At 43.5% G+C, this 19013-nt stretch overlaps 1 protein-coding gene across 3 annotated transcripts in view; it reads left to right on the top strand.

The window, feature by feature from the left end:
• The window catches only part of plekhg5b (pleckstrin homology domain containing, family G (with RhoGef domain) member 5b), a 110055-nt gene that overhangs the window by 24775 nt on the left and 66267 nt on the right, over positions 1–19013 (top strand). For all 3 annotated transcript variants that reach the window (XM_049581348.1, XM_049581347.1, XM_049581346.1), the window contains exon 2: positions 3729–3805. In XM_049581348.1, coding sequence (XP_049437305.1) covers positions 3729–3805 — 77 coding nt within the window. The remainder of the gene's footprint in view (positions 1–3728; positions 3806–19013) is intronic.

Here is a 19013-nt window from a genome sequence, read left to right on the forward strand (position 1 = left end):
TGCTTGTGTTTGCTTTTGGCTTAATCAGCAGTGCTGAGTTCAGGAATTCCAGTTCATCAGAGAGAGAAAGAGGGAGAGTCAGCAAGATATGAGCAAGTAGGAGAGAAGATGGAGCTCCAGCAGATAATGGAGTGATTTTACAATACAGCAGGATGGTCAGGTAGTAAAAAGAGGGATTTAAGGGGCTGAGGAGAGGCTTGAGTTTAGGACAGTGAGACATGGAGTGGATTTGCGGTTAAACTCAAGTTTGAATCAAGGAGAAGAAACACATAATGTAACCCATGTAGCCACGTTCACTTGTGCTGTCTCTTCTGCTCAGTGAGCTAAAAGATGACTCGTCAGATTAGTTGTCATGGTGCTGTTACTCTGAGGAATTTGCTTTTCACAAATCCACAGTTTCTGCATCCATTGTGCCAAATCCAAAATGCTTCCACACATTTATATCTCAGAGGACGGTGACAGTGGATTTGACAAACGCCCCCAGCTGGAACACAAAGCACGTTTCCCGCCTGTGCTTCCACACAGATCCAGATTACAGATCTTTTCTGTCCACCTGACAAATGTGAGGCGTCTGTGAAGTCTCGCCGAGGTAAAGAAGTAGTTCTGGCTCTTTGGGAAATACTCCATTAAAGCTGGAGGCTCCCTCCGCAGCCTGCTGCTTGTTAATCCTGAGGGAGCCGTTAGCTCGAGGCCCGCCGGCCACAGTCAGAGCTGACAGCACGTCTCGGCCTGCTCCCAGCCCAGCACAGCTCAGACAGGGCAGACTTTCTTTTCTCTTTTCCCGGAAGGTGGTGGACGTTTGACAAAATACACTCCGCCTTGGTGGAATTGTTGAAAGGTGTTCAAAGAGGCTTTTTATCGTGCTCGTGTCAGTCAGTCAGTTGGTCAGTACCCTGCTTTGGAGACTGAAATATCTCAACAACCATATGATGGATTGGCATGAAATTAGGTACCAACATTCATTCATTTTTATTTACAGATGTTCCAATACCCTGCTGCAACAAAGTCCCTTCATTGTGCCAGCTTTACCTTTTTTCATAGAGGCCCAAACAACGCAAGCATAATGCCATCCTAGTGTGTGATTTTAGACAGCATGCCGGCGTTCTGGAAGCAAAAGAAGCATTGCGCAATAGTGTCTGGATGTCTGTATGACACGTAACATACGTACTGCGCAGCGCTTTCTTAACAATAACAATGGGATAACACAGTGGTGTAGTGGTAGCTGATGAGGTGGATGTTCTACTTGGTAGATGGGTAGGTTACAGAGGAAGAAGTAGGCATACTCTCCTATATAGTCTAATGGGTTTTTGGCTGATCGGTGGGTATACTGTAAATGGCCGTAAAAAGATGTGGGTATACCCCGTATACCTGCGTATACCCTCCACTACACCACTGGGATAACATGGCGCTAAGAATCATCGACTTTCCCTGTTATATTCTGGTTGATCTCATCCTGAGGGTAAGGAGCTTTTGGACCACATTGTCTCACTTGGTTGCGGACATTTTACATGCTACTTTTTAAATCTCATCAAATTGTCAAACCCTTCCTGTACTTTTGGCTCACATTTTTTACAGAGACATCGATTCAGCTCTGTTACTACCTTCGCTGCTGGCTCTAAGGGTAAGACAACTCTGTCCCCCCAATCCATGTTTGTACCTACAGAACGGTGAGGCACAATGAAGGTCAAAACACACCGCTGGCGAGTGCAGTGCATCAAAGAATACGCCCCTTTTATTTTCAATGTACAACCTTACACTGGCAGTGGCTAGACGCGCGTCGGTCGCACTGCCCTGTGGTGCTTTACGCCACTGTCCCATTTCCAGTCTCACCACCACTGGAATAAAAATGCATTTTCCCCCCTCTTGCTCTCTGCTTGTACATACCAGCTCCCGTAGCTGCTCTTTTTCTCTGCTCCTATAGCAGCTCAACTCTTCTCCTCACCACTGATGTATAAAGAGAACTCTGTAGCAACAGGTTGACATTCTAGACAACTGCTGTTTTTCGTGATCCTTTAAAGAAGTATTTCACCACTGGAAAGATGGTCTTCTCATAAAACTAGGCTGTGTATGCAGTGGAAAGATGCATATACTTTTAAAATTGATGCTACACAGAGGAAAAGGGCTGCAGTGTTTGCTTTAGCTCAAGACATAGAAAACATAGAACTGCCAGAATGCAGTGAGTGTGGCCACTTCCTGTGTCCTTTCAAATTAAATTCTGCTGCAAATAAGTGACCAATGAAATCTTGCTGACTAGTGACCTTTCTAGTCGATTAACATTTGGTCCACTATGGGCAGCCCTACTTCTAATTCTTCATTTCATGATCAAATACCTGCAAAACTAGTAACATTCCCATCATCCCCTGCTGTTCTGTGTTTACTGCTCATCATCAAGTGTTAGTACGTGTACTTGCTAAACTAAAATAGTGAACAAGGTGAAGATGACATTATCAGCATGTTAACATTGTCACAGTGAACATAAAAGCAAGTTGTTGTTAGCGTTTAGCCCAAAGCACCACTGTGCCTGAGCACACTCTCTCAGAGCTCCTTGCGTGGCTGCAGGCTGTTGCTCTTGTTTTTACTCCCATTGAGCAAATTCACTGCAGACAGGTTGACCCTTCCCTTCCCAGTGGGGAAGCCATGGGCTCTGTGGTATGCACCAATTACAGTGTTTTTCCTTCTTCCTCACAAGCACCCTTGACCTGCGAGTGTAGCTGTAGCCAAGTGGATGACTCAAGGTGACTTGTTTCCGTGCGCCCGCTCAGGCCTACAGAAGGCCCTCGGCTGTTTTACGGCTTCTTTCACGGTGACAAATTATTGTTTGAATTTGGCCTTAAAGTTCAGCCACTAAGTGACTTCATTCTCTAGCAGCACCCCGTCTCTCTTACTGATGATTCAGTAATGATATATTATCTGTGGCTCGGCCAAACAGGGAGAGGTGACAGCACAATGAGCAGGTTATCTGAGCTCACTGGAAAGGTTTTTGCTACAAAGTCCTGTCATGCCCAGAAACTGGAGACTTTCTTCTACAAGCACCTTCACCCCCCTCCAGCTCCTTCTGCTCCCCTCTCCTGCTCCTGCTTTCTCCTCCTTGCACGTGTATTCCCTGTTTTTCTCATTAGGCACACAGATAAATATTGGTGCTCTGTTATGATATCTTTATCGTGTGTGTACATGTAGAAGATGTAGACCCAAACACTGCCTTTTATCATACCCTCGATGCAGCATTGGCCAACCAGTCAAGTAGATTTTAGAGGTTTATTTGACAACGGTGATTTGTTATTGTGGAGTGGACTACAGTGAGCTAACCCACGATGAGAGCACTTTCTTACAGAACCCAGAATGGGGCTTCCTCTCATTTGCTCCATTTTCTTCCTGCCTCTTTGGTCGTTAGTCATTTCTCTCTGATCTCCTCCCAACACACCCCACCCTCTTCCCTCTGTTTACCTTTCCTTCAAGAAATCTCTTTAACCAGACCCTCTCTTTTTTCATTTTATGACACGGCTCCTTGGGCTCTATTACTGCGTGAGAGTGTTTCTTGTGCCTCATAGTCACTCTCTTGCTCCATCCTTGTATAAACACAGACAGTGTCTTCAGTCTTCGTGTCTACAGTATGTTTTTACAGTTTTACCAAGAAAGGTGTGTTAATGGACGTGTGGCTGCCTGGGTGGCTGGTTTGGTGTTTTAGTGATAAAGGGAGATGTTTAATTGATTTGTGTGTTCTGTTTCAGATGACAAGCCCGTCCAGGAGGAGGACTGGGTTGTGTGCCAGCACCCTGAGTGTCCAGAGCGCCGGAGGGCCTCTAAGGTAAGACCTTGAACCTTAAACCTGCCAGGTCAACTAAAAGAAGGACTGTGATTGTTTAAATGTCCTGATAAAAAAAAATCTTCGCTCACTTAAATGAGTAGTTAAACTTTTTTGTTGTTTGAGTTAGACGAGAAGATCAATACTGCTTGGATAGATACAGTCGGTATTTATGAGAACACCCAATAAACGTCACATCCTTTAACACTGGCAGCATTGTAACCACTTGGGCCATGTTTGTACCGTCAATTTACATTCACTAAAAGTGCTTCTTCTTGCCACTGACAGGCTCAGATTATCACAAATGTCCGACAAGATTATTGAAAGGATCCCTGAAGAGACTGATTTTTTTTTTTAAAGACTAAGATCCTTGATGTTTAACCAGAAACAGCTCCAAAATTGCCATCGCCAAATCCACCATACTCCATTTAAATAAACAGCAATTTTATAATCTTAAAACAAACTTCATTCAAAGTCGGCAGAAACAAAATAAAACTCAGAAACCATATTGGTTCATCTCTCCACTGTTCCAACAGTCAACAGCTCTGGTTTGGTTGAAGTAAACCCTTAATTCGCCCAGTTAGATGTGGAAATATGCTGACGCTATGCATGCTTAAATTGCTGGTTTTTTAAATGGAGTCTGGTGGGTTTGGCGATGGCGATGCCAGGGCTGTTTCTGGTTAAACAAAAAGGATCTAACTCTTCATCCAAACAGATTGTTTAGCCACTGGTAAAATAAAGTTGTGAGTCCAACGACCTGTAGTTCTTGATGTTGCAAATCCTTGTGTGATAACATTATAGCACATCATCAACACGTAGGCTAAGAGTGTCTCCAGTGGCTCCCTGTGGCTTTGGCAAAAAGTTATATAGAAATTAATAGAGGTGGGAATCTCTAGGCGATCTTCGATCACAATTTGATTCAATTCTGATTCTGAGGGCAATGATTTCGATTATAAAAAGGTTCTCGATTCTAAAACGAGCCAATAAGAAAATGTACACTAGATATTGAAAAACAGTATTGTAATAAAGCTGGGAATACATATCCAGTGCATACAAACTGTATTACTTTCTGTGGTTGAGATGACTACACTCCACCAGTCCATCCTCCTCATCCACAAATCTCAACGGGACTCTCCTGTCCCTCGTCAACCTCCTCAACATTTCTCCTCCAGTATTTACACAACTATAACTGACTATAACTATCTATGAACTATAAAAACACGAACTATTGCAAAAAAAAAAGACGAATGATGGCAAAACTACAAACTATGGTGAAAACACAACGAAAACACGTCAAAAACCACTCAAAAACATGGCATAAAAAAACTCAAAAGCTCTCAAAAAATCACAAATACTATTATTTACAACACTAAATATTATTTACAAAGAAAACACCACCAAAACTCCGCTAAAACACCACTAAATCACTCCAACTTGCACTCTCCTCGTCAAGCCTGATTTATGGTCCTGCGTTAAATCAACGACGTACCTACGTCGTAGGGTATGTGGCTACGCAGGAGGCTCCCCTCCTCTGCAGGTAATGACGTCTTTACCGTAATGTACTGTATATCACTGAAAAGTTCCGCTTCTCAGCTTTCAGAATCTGTTGGAGTTACGTCAATAGTGTGAATGGTCGAGAAGTTTAGGTACTTTGAAAAATAAATATAAAAATAAAATTAAAATCGATTATGAGTTTTCCACATCGATGCTCGTATCGTTCAAGACAGAATCTCGATGCATCTAAAAATCGATTTTTTTCCCCCGCCCCTAGAAATTAATAACAGCTATTTTTTAACGTTTTCATTTTCATTTTTCACTGTTATAGGCCTTGAGTGAATATCCATTGTAAAAATGAGTAGTCTTCATTTTCTTTGACCCCCAACCTTGCTAAGTTAAAGTGCCAAACAGTCATTAAAAGCTCACTGCAAAGAAGCCACCTTGTGGTAAAACATATTGATGAAGGCTCATTTAGACCTATTAGTAATGTTAATGGGCGAATTAAGACTTGAAGGAGCTATATGTAAGAAATCTAACGTAAATAGTCATAAAATCCTCCTAATATGTCACAGAGACTAAGGAATAATGTTCATATAACACACTGATCTCACCGACAGCAACAGTACAGCCAGAATATTTGCATTTAAAAAATTTTTTTACGGTCTGCAAATCATGTTTATGTTTTGAATCTGTGTTTTGGCCTGTTGCGCCACCCACCGCCGTCTACCAGTCACGCAGTCAGTAGAGTCTCAGCATCAGTTAAAGTTACGACTGAGCTACAGCAGCACGGCAAGCAGCATTAGCAGTGTCCCAGTACATAGCATTAGCAGCCGGCTCCTCCTCCGCTGTATCCCAGCAGCACCGTTAGCAGCAGAGAAGCCGGACTTGCTCGAACGGTCCGCTGGAAAACTGAAGATCACGGACGCGGCGATGCGGCCCTGCCACGGCAGCCGCCCGTGGGCAAACAAATCAGTCTCCAGCGTGCCGCTGTCCAGCAACCTCGAATCTGTAGGGGAGGGGGGGCAGACACGACTCACGGCAGTATTTTGAATTTGAGTGCAGTAACCGTTTTGGCCACATTCTTACATACAGCGCCTTTAATGTTACCTTAGAATTATTTATTTGAGAGCTTTTTTGGCCAGAAATGGCTCTTTTTCTAGTAAAGGTTTCTGACCCCTGTGCTAGTCTAATACATAGTGTTGATGGCCGTAGGGTACTGATATTACGCTAATTTTAATTAATCATATCTAGTAGATGTGATTGTGCCTCTTATGTGAGTTTCAGAAAACACTGTGCTTTCTAGTATTTACAGGCTGGGGGAGAGAACTGGTTTCCCCCTAGCTATGACTAGACACCAACTGTATCTATGTCTGTCTGGTAAAAATAAAGCTATAGCCATCAGCTGGTTAGCTTAGCTTAACATAAAGACTGGAAACATATGGAAACAATTAGCCTGGCTCTGCCCGAAGAGACCAAAATGCTTTTACCAGTGCCTCTAAAACCCAATATCCAGCATTTTTGTTTTGGTAGAGCCAGGTTAGCTGTTCTTGCCTGTTTCTAGTGTTTATGCTAAGCTAAGCTAACTGGTTGTTGGCTGTAGCTTCATATTTACTGTACAGACATGAAAATGATTTTAATCTTCTCTTTTAACTCTGTGCAAGAACTTAAATATGGTTATTATCCCAAAAATGTCAAACTACTCCTTTAAGTTATTGTAAATGCTGTTTTTCTTGTGTCACATCAGCTTAGTCACAAAGACCCAAAATGTTTAACTATGACACATATTTAGCTGACAGTCAAAAAGAGTGCATTTTCGTAACTATCTTTGAGGATTTTATTTCTTTATTAGACAGTGGACACTCGAGAGAGGAGAGTAAATGAAGGTAGAGAGAAAATGTATGATGAATGTCAAGTAACAAGGGTCTTGAGCCGGGGACATTGGAATTAGAGACTGCTCTCCATCGTTTTATCACGAGCCCAAAGATGACACATTTATGTTCAAGTGACAAAGAGTCTCATCCGTTCGGAGCAAAGGAGGAAATAGTGTTGATGTTGTTATAGAGCCAAACGCTCTGCAGAGAGAGGAGGTCGGAGTGTTTGAATGGGTTAACAAGACGTCAAACTTTGCCACGAGACACTGCCGTCCGTTTCCTGTTTCCTACCAACAGGCAACGTCGGTCTCTTTTCACCATGACCATAATCGTTCCCTAATCTCAACCAAGTGGTTATTGTTGTAACCATGATGACAAACGTCCTCTGACCTTAACCAAGTAGTTATTTTAACCTAAACCATGACCGTTCCTGAACCCTAACCTGCTCGTTTCTGTGCCTGCAACTAACCAGACGTTAACCTAAAAGTGCTTTTTTTTTGCAGCAGTGATTTGTGATGGTTTTGGGCGGCACTGACAAATGAAGTTGTCCTCAGGTCACCTCAAGACGTGGTTTTTACTGTCACTTTAACAGGAACTAAAACTACTAAAAATAGCTCTAAAATGAAGATGCACCCTGACTTTGTCCCCGTAACTCACGTTGTAGTTTTTGACCTAGAGGTTGTTGCATCTCTCTTTTATGTGGCGTTACAACACAGCGAAGGTGACGCAGAGCGGCGTGGCTGCTTTTTCTTCTTTTAGGTGTTAAAAGGGGCGTGAGTGTCGGGGGCTCTGTGTCTGGCCACTAGACTGTGAAATGAATTATTCCTTTGAAGCCACTGGTTTCTGAAAATGGGAGTCTGGCCAGAAGAGAAACCGACAGTGTCTGGTCTGTCAGTCGCCCTCTCGGCTGTTTTGGTTTGTCGACTCCCTCCTGCCACTGCAGCCGAGCATTAGATGGATTTTCCCATTGAATCAAGATGTTGTCCCCTCCTGTCTTCCTAGTGGAAACAATGGAAAGGGAAAATGACAGAGAGAAAAGTGCATTCAGACAGCACGTGGAGAGACAGAGAGGAGAGAGACGGCTGGTTATATATAGTTTGTCTCCATGGCAACTGAGAATAATAAAGTGGTGGGAGAAGAGAGATCCAAAGAGCTTAACCTGGACTCTCCTTCCCTTGCTCCTCACATTATTGAGTCTCCCAACCCCACTTTTCCTCAAAGACACTTGATCCCATGAGGCCCCTCTCACATGACAAGCCCCCTGCTTTTTTTTTTATTTTTTCCCCAAAGACTTGTTCGGCGAGTCGTCAGTGAGGCAGAAGCTGAGTTCATGTGCTGTGTAATTTAAAGTATTTGTGTGTATATGACCCGCTGTGGCACGGGGGGGAGGCATTGTGGGACAAAGCGTGTCTGACGCCACCTGTGTCCTTGTTCAGGGTCAGGGTTGACGTTATTATGTAAGGAGATTAGGGAAAGACTTGTAGCCCATTGTGGACTGGGACAGACGGATGGACAGAGAGAATGAGGGGGGTAGGTCGACAGCAGATTCGTAGAGGTCTTTAAATTTAACCAATAATGTAATTAGATTTCAATGCGCATTCTTTTTGTTGTGAAAAGCAGCTAAGCTGGTTCAGTCAACAGAAATTTAACCTTAACGGATTTTTTTTGGCCAGTAAAACAAGCTCGTACACACACATTAACATATTATCACCTTATAAAGTTGATGTAGTAAAACTTGTTAGCAAATATTTGCCTATTTACACATCCAGCAGATAAAGGACATTATCATTAATTGTGAGTCGTAAATCTGACCCCCTGATGATTTTAAGATGTTAAGGGTGCTTTCACACCTGCCCTGTTTGGTTTGGTTCAATCAAACTCAAGTTCATTTGCCCCCTGAGTGAGGTTCGTTTGGGCAGGTGTGAACACAGCAATCACACTCGCACCAAAACAACTGGACAGAGACCTTCTTGAAGAGGTGGTCAAAAACGTGTTCCGACCTGAATGTGAAGCAACTGCAGTCACATGACACATTGTTTGGGTTAAACATGACCATGTTACAGTCCTGGAGGATTATTAATGTGCACCTCCTCCTGTACTGCCTTAATATGCACATTCAGCACATCCAATGCATCAAAACATTGTTTTCTAGTTGGAGCCGCTCCTCGTTTTCAAACTGTATGGTTTGACTAAAATGAACAATGACAGCAATATAGTCCACGATGAGCAGCGCTAAAATCAACCTGTGTAGTTGTCCCTCCATTGTGACATTAGAAAGTGTCACATTTATCTTGCAAGTGTACTCTTCTTCAACGTTTGCTTTACTTCCTGGATTTTTCCCACATGGAAATTCTGACCAATCAAGAGCAGCTTTCTCGCACAAGACATTTGATCTGGTCCGCTTGTAAATGCTGCCGTGAGAACACCAACCTACCCTAGGCAATTATACAACTTTGGAACAAAATTAGTCTCTGATTCATTCAAAGGAGACGACTCTAGGTCTGAAAGCACCCTAAGAGCCTGTTTCGACTTGATAATAACATGCCTTTTGCGTGATCTGATCATAAGTGGACAGCTCTAAATACAAGTCTAAACGACTACCAAGACACATTGTGACCTGATCACTCACTGAGGTGGTCTGGGACGCATTTGACCACGTGTCTTTTGTAGAGTAAACATTGAGGCGTCCTGATGCTTCCACCTCAACTGACGCCTTTCGACGCAAAGGAAGAGCGGCTCTCCTCTGAGCTCTTCTCGGCTCAACTCCTCCTGGGGGACCCCAAGGCATTCACAGGCCAGATGAGATATGTAATCCCTCCAGCGTGTTCTGGGTCTGCCCTGGGGCCTCCTACCAATAGGATGTGCCCAGAACAACTCCAATGGAAGGCGCCCAAGAGGAATCCTGATCAGATGCCTGAACCACCTCAACTGACCCCCGTGAACATGAAGGAGCAGTGGCTCTACTCCGAGCTCTCTCCAGATGTCCGAGCTCCTTACCCTATCTCTAGGGCTGAGCCCAGACACACCACGGAGGAAACTCATTTCGGCAGCTTGTACCTGCGATCTCATTCTTCCGGTCACATCCCAGAGTTCATGACGATGGGTGAGAGCTGGAATGTAGATGGACCAGTATATGTTGAATTTTGGCGATTTTAAATCTGTGCAGCTAGGATGGACTTCCGAGCTGATCAGAAATCAAAATTGGGGCTTTGCTGACGATTGTCAGGAGGGGCAATCAGGCCCAGGATCTGGTTGATTCTTGTGTAGTGTACCCGGCTTTAAGGCCCTGACACACCAAGCCGATGGTCGGCCGTCGACCAAAGTTGGGCCGTCTGTGAGCATCTGTCTGCCTAGTTTTTGCGGTGTGCCAAAGGCCCTTTGGCGGTGGCTTTTTGGCTGATTGAGCATGTTGAATCGGCGGCGGAGCTAGTCGGTGAGAGAGATCACTCTGATTGGCTGTTTAGGTTTTATTCCCTCGCCCCTGTAGCGAGTGAATCTGCCTGTAGTGAAACCGGGGCTAGCCGGTGCTTCTTCCTCAGGCTCCACGTCACTCAGCTGCCCCACAGATCCGCTGCCTCTCCCACTTGAACCTGAATAACAAACTGGGGCTAGCTGTGAGGCTAGTGGAGCGTTGGCTGCAGCATGACCAGAGGGAAGCACAGCCAGTTAGCCTCTGCTAATCTCTGAGCTAGCCCCGGCTCTCCGTTTGGATCCAACCGGAGCACCGAGCCCTGGTTTGTTATTCAGATTAAAGTGGGAAGAAGCAGCGGGTTTATTGGAGAGCTGAGTGAAGTGGAGCCTGCGGAGGAAACACCGGGACCGTCTGGATGTAATAGTCCATGGAGGTGCTGCGGTGCTCAGCTGCACAGATAGGAAACCCCTCGACTGACAGGATGTACCACTCTCTCACTCCGCTCTCTCTCACACAGGCGCAGAACATATGTGCCACTTGGCCGTCGGATGTAGTCCGTGTAGTTTGTTCAAATGCAACTGACACAGGGCGACGTGAGGCGACGTAGATGACGCAACAGTTGGTATTCGTTGCCACTAGTTCTTTGATGTCGGTTTGGTGTGTCCGCACCTTTAGTGTCTGAGGTTACATGGTTACCTGTACTTATGCTTGCATTTATACATTTGTAATTAATTTACATCACTTTGTAAAGGAGTCTTTTTTTTCTGTTGATCAGTTATACTTTTTATATACACTTTATTTAAGATTCACTGTCTTTAGTTCTACAAAATCCTGAATATGTCTAAATTTAGAACATTAAAACCATGACAAGCTTACTGTTTCCTGACTGTATCATCAGTCAGCAGTGTGAAATGAAAGATGTTTGAGGAAAATACTACATTTTTACATTCATCATGCGGCTTTCATCATACTGCATCAGTGTTTTCGTACACTTCCTCTCAACTGCTTGACCTCACAATGATCTTTCCTGTCCTAGTACAGAGGGGATATCCTGAGATGTCCCAATTCCTCATATTCCTGGTGCTTTTAGTACTCTGAGGTGTGAAGTAAGAACATCGAGGAGCTGAGTCATGATACTTTGGGCATTTCCGGACTATAATAAAAATGAAAATTATTGTGTAATGTAATAGTTTCTGACAGCATGTTTCTCACTCAGCTGGATCTCATGGCTGTTGCACAAGAGTTAAACATGCCTGTATCAAGTTTTAAACAGCAGGGGGCAATGTCACGGCAACCCTGACCTATAATACACAGCTCTCTGTTGCTTATCCCCTTCCAGAGCTCACTCACTTCGCATTTGCTGCAGAAGTTCGAGGCACATTTCTAGGAAGAATGGGATCATAAATATAACTTTTGCCCACTCCACCCACTGAACAGATTTAGAAGGCATTTTTGTTCTGAAAATGAAAAAACATTAAACTTTTATATTTCACTTTTAAGAGTTTTTTTTTTTCCAAAGCACTACGAATAGTCTCTTTGATATGCCGGCAGCTTGGCAACAGGACACAGAGCAGACACAGACAGACAGACAGAGAATCTCAGGCCAGTGCTGCACTGCATTTAAACCATTTTATTCCCAGACAGGCCTGCCTTTGGTCTCCCACTGCCATAGATCAGCTCCTGGCGGGGCTGCGTCTCAGCATGACTGGCCTGGAACTGAATGAGTTCACCTGCACCGTAATTTACTGAAATCAAACCAGGTGTCACCCTCTGTGCTCGTGCTGCCGTAGCTCAGTGCTGTCACCACGTTTCACAACAGCTCTCCAAGGGTTACTAGAAGGCCTTTGGATCAGCCCGACACATGTGATTCCAAGAGGGCTTACTTTTAGATATTTGGATACTTTGCTGATACTTTGCTGTGGGTTTCTGCAAGTCACTGGGATTTAAAATCAGCCTGCAGGTGTCCGACTGGAATATGACGTCCAATCCATTTCTTGGCTGAGTTGGTGGGATTCATTTGAGATTATGCTGGTTAGTGTTCAGTGCTAGTCTGAGCTTGCTCTGTGGATCCAGACTCCCAGAGAAGGGCTTATTATCCCTGATCGCTTGCCCCCCCTTCTCCCTCCCTCCTCTTTGCTCCTATCTGTGTCTCCTTCGTTTCCCTCCCTCCCTCAGCTTTGACAAGACAGGACAAGACGAATCGAAAAGGTGTGGATCGCCTTGGCAACGGGCCCCTCCCTGCCCAAACACCTGGAGGCACAGAGATACTGTGAAGAGAGTCGGGGTTTGACAGAAACAGAAAGGATGAGGAGAAGTTTCAGTTAACTGGGTCCAACTTTCAGGTTTCCCCTCTTTCTGTGTGACAGTGATTTTTTGGACAGCGAATATTAGGCATGTGACTTACTTGTCACTCAAGCTTATGCTCCACTGAAGACAAAGAAAAAGCAACAGTCAAAAACGTCACTTCAGGGGCTGGTGATATGGCTTATAAATAATACTGCAATATTTTTAGGCTATATTGAGATACATGATATAGAGCTTAATATTTTGAAATCTTCTCTAAACTACTGTAGGCTATTAAAATACTAAACTAAATACTGATATAAGTACTGATATAATAAAGTTAATAAAGTAGTTATAATCAAGCAAATAAAGTATCGCTATAATAAAGTAAAAGTACTGTTATAATAAAGTTAAATAAAGTACTGGTATAATAAAGTTAAAGTACTGGTATAATAAAGCTAAATAAAGTACTGTTATAATAAAGCTAACTAAAGTACTGTTGTAATAAAGTTAAATAAAGTACTGTTATAATCAAGCCAATAAAGTATCGCTATAATAAAGTTAAACAAAGTACTGTTATCATAAAGTTAAAGAAAGAACAGTTTTAATAAAGTTAAATAAACTACTGCTGTAAAAAGGTAAATAAAATATTGTTACAATAAAGTTAAATAAAGTGCAGTTAATCATAAAGTTAAAGAAAGAACAGTTTTAATAAAGTTAGATAAAGAACTGTTATCATAAATTTAAAGCACTGGGCCACCGGCTTAAAAGTATGACGTATAACAGTGACACTTGAAACTCAGTGTTTATGATATAGTCATTTTATACATCCCACGTAAAACAAGTGGTTCATTAGGTATGATTAAAGTATTGCCCACTCCAACGTCAGACCTCTGTGGACTGATGAGACTGTAACCTTTCTCAAATTACTCCATCAAACAAACATAAATTCAATCCTTTTTTTCTTCCCTTTGTTGACTCCCTCACATTTTCTTTTGCCAGCTTTCTAGAAGTTCTGCAGAAATTTGGGACGCATTTCGATGGAAACCTTTCTTTTGTCTTTCATGCCATCACCCGCTCCTCAGCCTCAGGCCCATTATGTCTGTGGTTTGGCGTTCATTCTGTCTTCTCTCTTTCTTTTTTCCCCTCCCTCTCTTCTGTCTCATTCAGTCACATTGTGAGTAATCCTTCAGTGATGTTTTTGGGGAAGTAATATTATATTAGTCAGACGAGCACAGACGCACCAGTGTGATATACAGAATCACCTTATTACTAGTGATTGAATCATTCGCCCTCAGCTGGGCTTTTTTTTTTCATAGTTGCTAAAATAGATTTTCTTTTGATGCCAGTTTGTGGTTTTTATTTTTTCAAATACAGACACACTGACTCTATTGACTTAACCTTGCTCTTCTTTACACTGACCTGCTTGGCCAAAATCTCACCTAAGTGACACTGACAGGGACCTGCTAAGACTGCCAAGTAAACGCTCTTATTGGGCTGGATGCCCACTTTCTGTATGTGTCAATGGGGCTGAAGGGTGCAAGGTATTAGGTGCCTTTTCCAGGTAGAGACGGATTAAATTCTGGGTGTCTTGGAGTAACACTAACACCTTCCCAGCCGTCTGATTGTAGTCCATCCTTCAGCCTCCATGGATTCTCCGGCAAGGCGGGACCAGTCAGTCACTCAGCATGTATGAACTGATCCAAACAGCTGTGTGTATCTTCTTAGTTTACCTGTCTCTCCTCCTCATCCTTCTTGTACTGTGGTTCCTTTGAGGGATATTCTGTTAATGCTTAAACAGGTCCTGATGGGAAACAACTAGGTCTGCCCCCGACTAAGAATTTTCCTAGTTGTCATTTAGGGCCTGCATGTTTTCATAGGTGCTAACAGAATCTAAACTGTACCCATGACATCCTTTTAGGGCTTTGATTTACCTGCTCCTGTCACACCACTACACTACCACTAACAGAAGAAAATTAGGGCTGCCCCCGATTAAGAATTTTCCTAGTCGTCCAATAGTCTTCATTTAAGGCCATTAGTCGACTAGTCACGCATGTTTCCAATATTCATTTCATTATTAAATGATATATTTTGGGCGGGGCAGCACAATGGTTTGAGTTGAAGGTGTGAGAAAGAATAGTATCAGTAACATTGTTAACACTGTGCTACATTACAGAGAAATACAAAACCGTACTAATGAACCTTCATTAATATAGGCCTATATTTTATCTACAAGTGCACGTCACACACTGAGCGAGCCGCCTGTTAATGACGCTGTGGGCTAATGGGCATGTAGCTACTTCCATGTTTCAGATGATACGTCATGTTTGTAGTCGACCAATGAAGATGAATTTACACATCACCTTGGGTTCGTCCTTCACCTTCTCAAAATGATCCCACACTTTGGATTTCCTGCCTGACATGTTATTAACTAGCCTGTGGAATAACCGTAGGTACCAGCTCTGTGCATCGTATAGCCTATTTACGTGAAATCCTGAGAGCAGAGCTCATCTTCCTCCAGGAGCTGTTTATAAGTGTGTAGGCCTATCGTCTATAGGCCCATTTCCACCGCAGGAATTTTGTGGTAATTTTATGGGGCCGGGGCTGTTGGTGCGTGTCTCCACCGCAGGAGCCACCCCCGAAGGACAGAGTTCCGGAACTTTTACAGGGGCTAAACAAGTCTCTGCCTCGGAGTAGGTACTCAGAACGGCCCCGAGAAACTCCTGGCTGGGGCTTGGGGATTATTTGGTGCTGATTGGATATACTCAAGACGGGATGTGACGTTTTGTAAATAACAACATGGTTATCGTAGATTAGCTAGGCTAACCATTACCTGTTAGCGGTGTCTGTAATAACTCAAAAAATGGTCTGTGAAATTTTTTTTTTTTTTTTTGGCAGCGGATATCTTAGTTACAACATGATTGAGCTAGCAAAGCAGTTTTGTGTTGCTATGTGTGGTATTTATTCAGTTTTGAGAAATCACGATGTCTAGAAAGTATCAGCTGACAGGGACAGCTAACAGCAGCAGCAAAGCTAACATCAGGACGTCATCTGTTAAAAGCCTCCCGTTGTCGGATACGACATGAAACTACTCCAGTTAGTTCAATCATTTTGTAACTAAGACATCCCCTGGAAATTTTTTTTTTTTTTTTCACTGACCGTGACCGGAGTTATTACAGACACCGCTAATGGCTAACGGCGCCCCTACGTCGCCCCGGTCATAATGGTCGCGCAACCATTACGTCACAGAGCCCGGTAACTTTACAGGAACCTTCCTCCTACTCCGCTCTCTCAGTGGAGACACGGCAGTTGAGAGTGCCGAGCAAGAGGACGTTCCTGTAGCAGTACCTGCCCCCCAAATAGTACCAGGAACTTCTTCAGTGGAAACGGGCCTTATGGGACAGATGTAAAGCTCTGGGTAGCCCTGCACTAACATCAACTTTTCCGTGTTTATCAGAATGAATATTTTATCCTTTTTATCCTTTAAGACATTTGTCATCTCAATTGTATGAATTCTTGAGGTATGTCCAAAAACATTGTGAGGTCATAGCGACCCTGATGATCAAAGTCTAATCAAGTGGACGTTTGTGCCAAATTTGAAGAAGTTTTCTCAAAGGTTCCTGAGATACTGCATTCATGAAAATGGGACAGACTTAAGATTACAGGTACCTCGATATCTGTGTTGGCTCTGATTGGTTTGTAACCTGACTCCTGTCTGACTGCTGAGCGTGGCCACTTCCTGTGTCTGTCCTTTCAAATTAAATTCCCACATGGTCCAGGCATATAGGTTTATATTTATCTTGACAAGGTGCAGCTCCTAATAGATTTTCACGTTTTATTTTTTTCTGCGACTCGGTGACCAATGAAATCTTACCGACTAATGACCTTTCTGGTCAACTAACATTTGGTCATTATCAGGGGGCAGCCCTAGAAACAACTGCTTTGCATTTTCAAAGTTGCTTTTCTTTCTTCCAGTGCTTTTTTTCTTTGCATTTTCCTCTCTGAGCAAATGTTTCCATCGTCTTTAAAAGTGAGACGTTGCAGTTGATTTGCTTCAGAGCAGCGAAATACAGTATATTCATCAGTTTTGCTCGATTGCTACCCGCATGTATTTCTCACAGCTTGTATTCTACTTGAGTGACTGCAGACTACAGTCTTTAAATTGGTTTTCTGGGAAAAATGTATCAGGTTGTGACCTCAGCTGTAACAGTAAAGTTCTTGGAAAGTTTACTTTATGAAGTAACACAAGCCCACTGATGGAAACAGTGGTCTGCAGAGCTCTGATGACTCTGGAGTCATTTAGACATCAGGGGAGCTGAGGAAAAGTTACCTAATCACTTTTCAACAAAACGCTGACTGTCGAGATACTCTGGTGTTAATTTGTTTTTCGAAAGAAGAGCAAGCTTGCATACTCTTTTCCAGCATTTCATCACCTGCTTTACATTCTCATTCACACACAGCAGCATCAGTTGTCTGTCAGTACACAGATTTTCTGCTGCTAGACTGTCTAGAAATTGGAGGTCCATTATCTTTTGTAGTTGTTGTTACAAAAATAACTTCACGCAGGGTTCCTCTGTAAAGGAAGCAGCTGTAGGAGTTAAAAAAGGTGTGCTCAGTGCTCATCAGCCTGTGCATACTGGATCCTGGCTGCCTGCCGAGTTTGTAAAGACTCACTCCTGCAGTTTGGTTAATAGTTTGAATCTACATATTCCAACATCTATACGTATTTGTAGATTGATGGTAGTTTTATTTACTGCAGAAATAATGCCCAAGCAGAATGTACATTGCTATCATATCAAGCAAGGTAAAACATGCCATGATTTTATTACCAGCTGTAAGGCTCATACACATGCTGCATTTTTTACAGCCTGGAAAGCATGAGGTCAGGCACCTGGCGCTACTCTTGTGCCAACTTTCAAGGGCTGGTAGCTCCTGACATTGCTAAGCAACTGCAACCAGCACTGTATCATAGCCTACACTCCAGAAATTGTTGTTTTTTTAGGTGTGTATTGAAACATTGTCCATGGGACTGATTGTAAAGCTCTGGGTAGCCTGTGCTAAAATGATCAACTCATATGGTTGTGTTACGAAACTTGAACGTAACACTATCGCAGCATGCAAGCGTTCCGAAGCACCTATTTTTCAGTGTATCTACATTGACAAAAATGGATTTGAGGGTGCAAAAAACACAGCATGTGTCTGGGCCCAAATTTTAGCTTGTAGCTCTGTGAGGCTGTGCTTAGGCATACACTGGACTGGACCAGCATAACCATGAAACGACCCGACTCTGCGCACAATGGCAATGCTAACATGCTAACGTTTGGGTGTAATATTTACCATGTTCGCCATCTTAATAGCAAAGTATTGGAAAAGAAAATGGAGCGTGAGGTGTATCAGCGGGTTGGCGCAGCATGTGCAGTGATGAGGGCGCTGTGCCGGACTGTCATGGTGAATGGAGAGCTGAGCCGGAAGGCAAAGCTTTCTATTTACTGGTCCATCTACGTCCCAGCTCTCACCCATGGTCATGAACTCTCGGTAATGACTGAAAGAATGAGGTCGCAGATACAAGCGGCTCAGTGGGGTGGCAAGGCTCAGACTTAGAGATAGGGTAAGGAGCTTGGACAACTGGAGGGAGCTCCAAGTAGAGCCAGTCAGTTGAGGTGGTTCGGGCATCTGATCAGGAAGCCTGCTGGGCGCCTTCCATTGGAGGTGTTCTGGGCACGTCCTTCTGGTAGGAGGCCCCGGGGTAGACCCAGAACACACTGGAGGGATTACATATCTCATCTGGCCTGGAAACACCTTGGGGTCCCCCAGGAGGAGCTGGAAATCGTTGGTGGGGAGTGGGACGTCTGGAATAATTTGCTCAGCCAGCTGCCCCCACGACCCGGCCTCTGATAAACGGTTGAATGGATGGATGGATGGCTCTAAATAAAAAGTCAATAGATCACCAAAGTTATAACAATTCATCCTTCTGGTCTCATGTATACCTGAGACCAAATTTCATGGCAATCCATTCAGTAGTTGCTGAAACACACCAAAGTCAGGAGGATACATCATCAGGGGACCATGAATGTCTGTACGAAATTTTGTGGCAATCAAGTCGGTAGAGATATTTGAGTCCAGAGCAAAGTTCTGGACAGACAGACAG

The sequence above is a fragment of the Epinephelus fuscoguttatus genome, linkage group LG7, assembly GCF_011397635.1.
Source record: "Epinephelus fuscoguttatus linkage group LG7, E.fuscoguttatus.final_Chr_v1".
NCBI classification, from domain to species: domain Eukaryota; kingdom Metazoa; phylum Chordata; class Actinopteri; order Perciformes; family Serranidae; genus Epinephelus; species Epinephelus fuscoguttatus.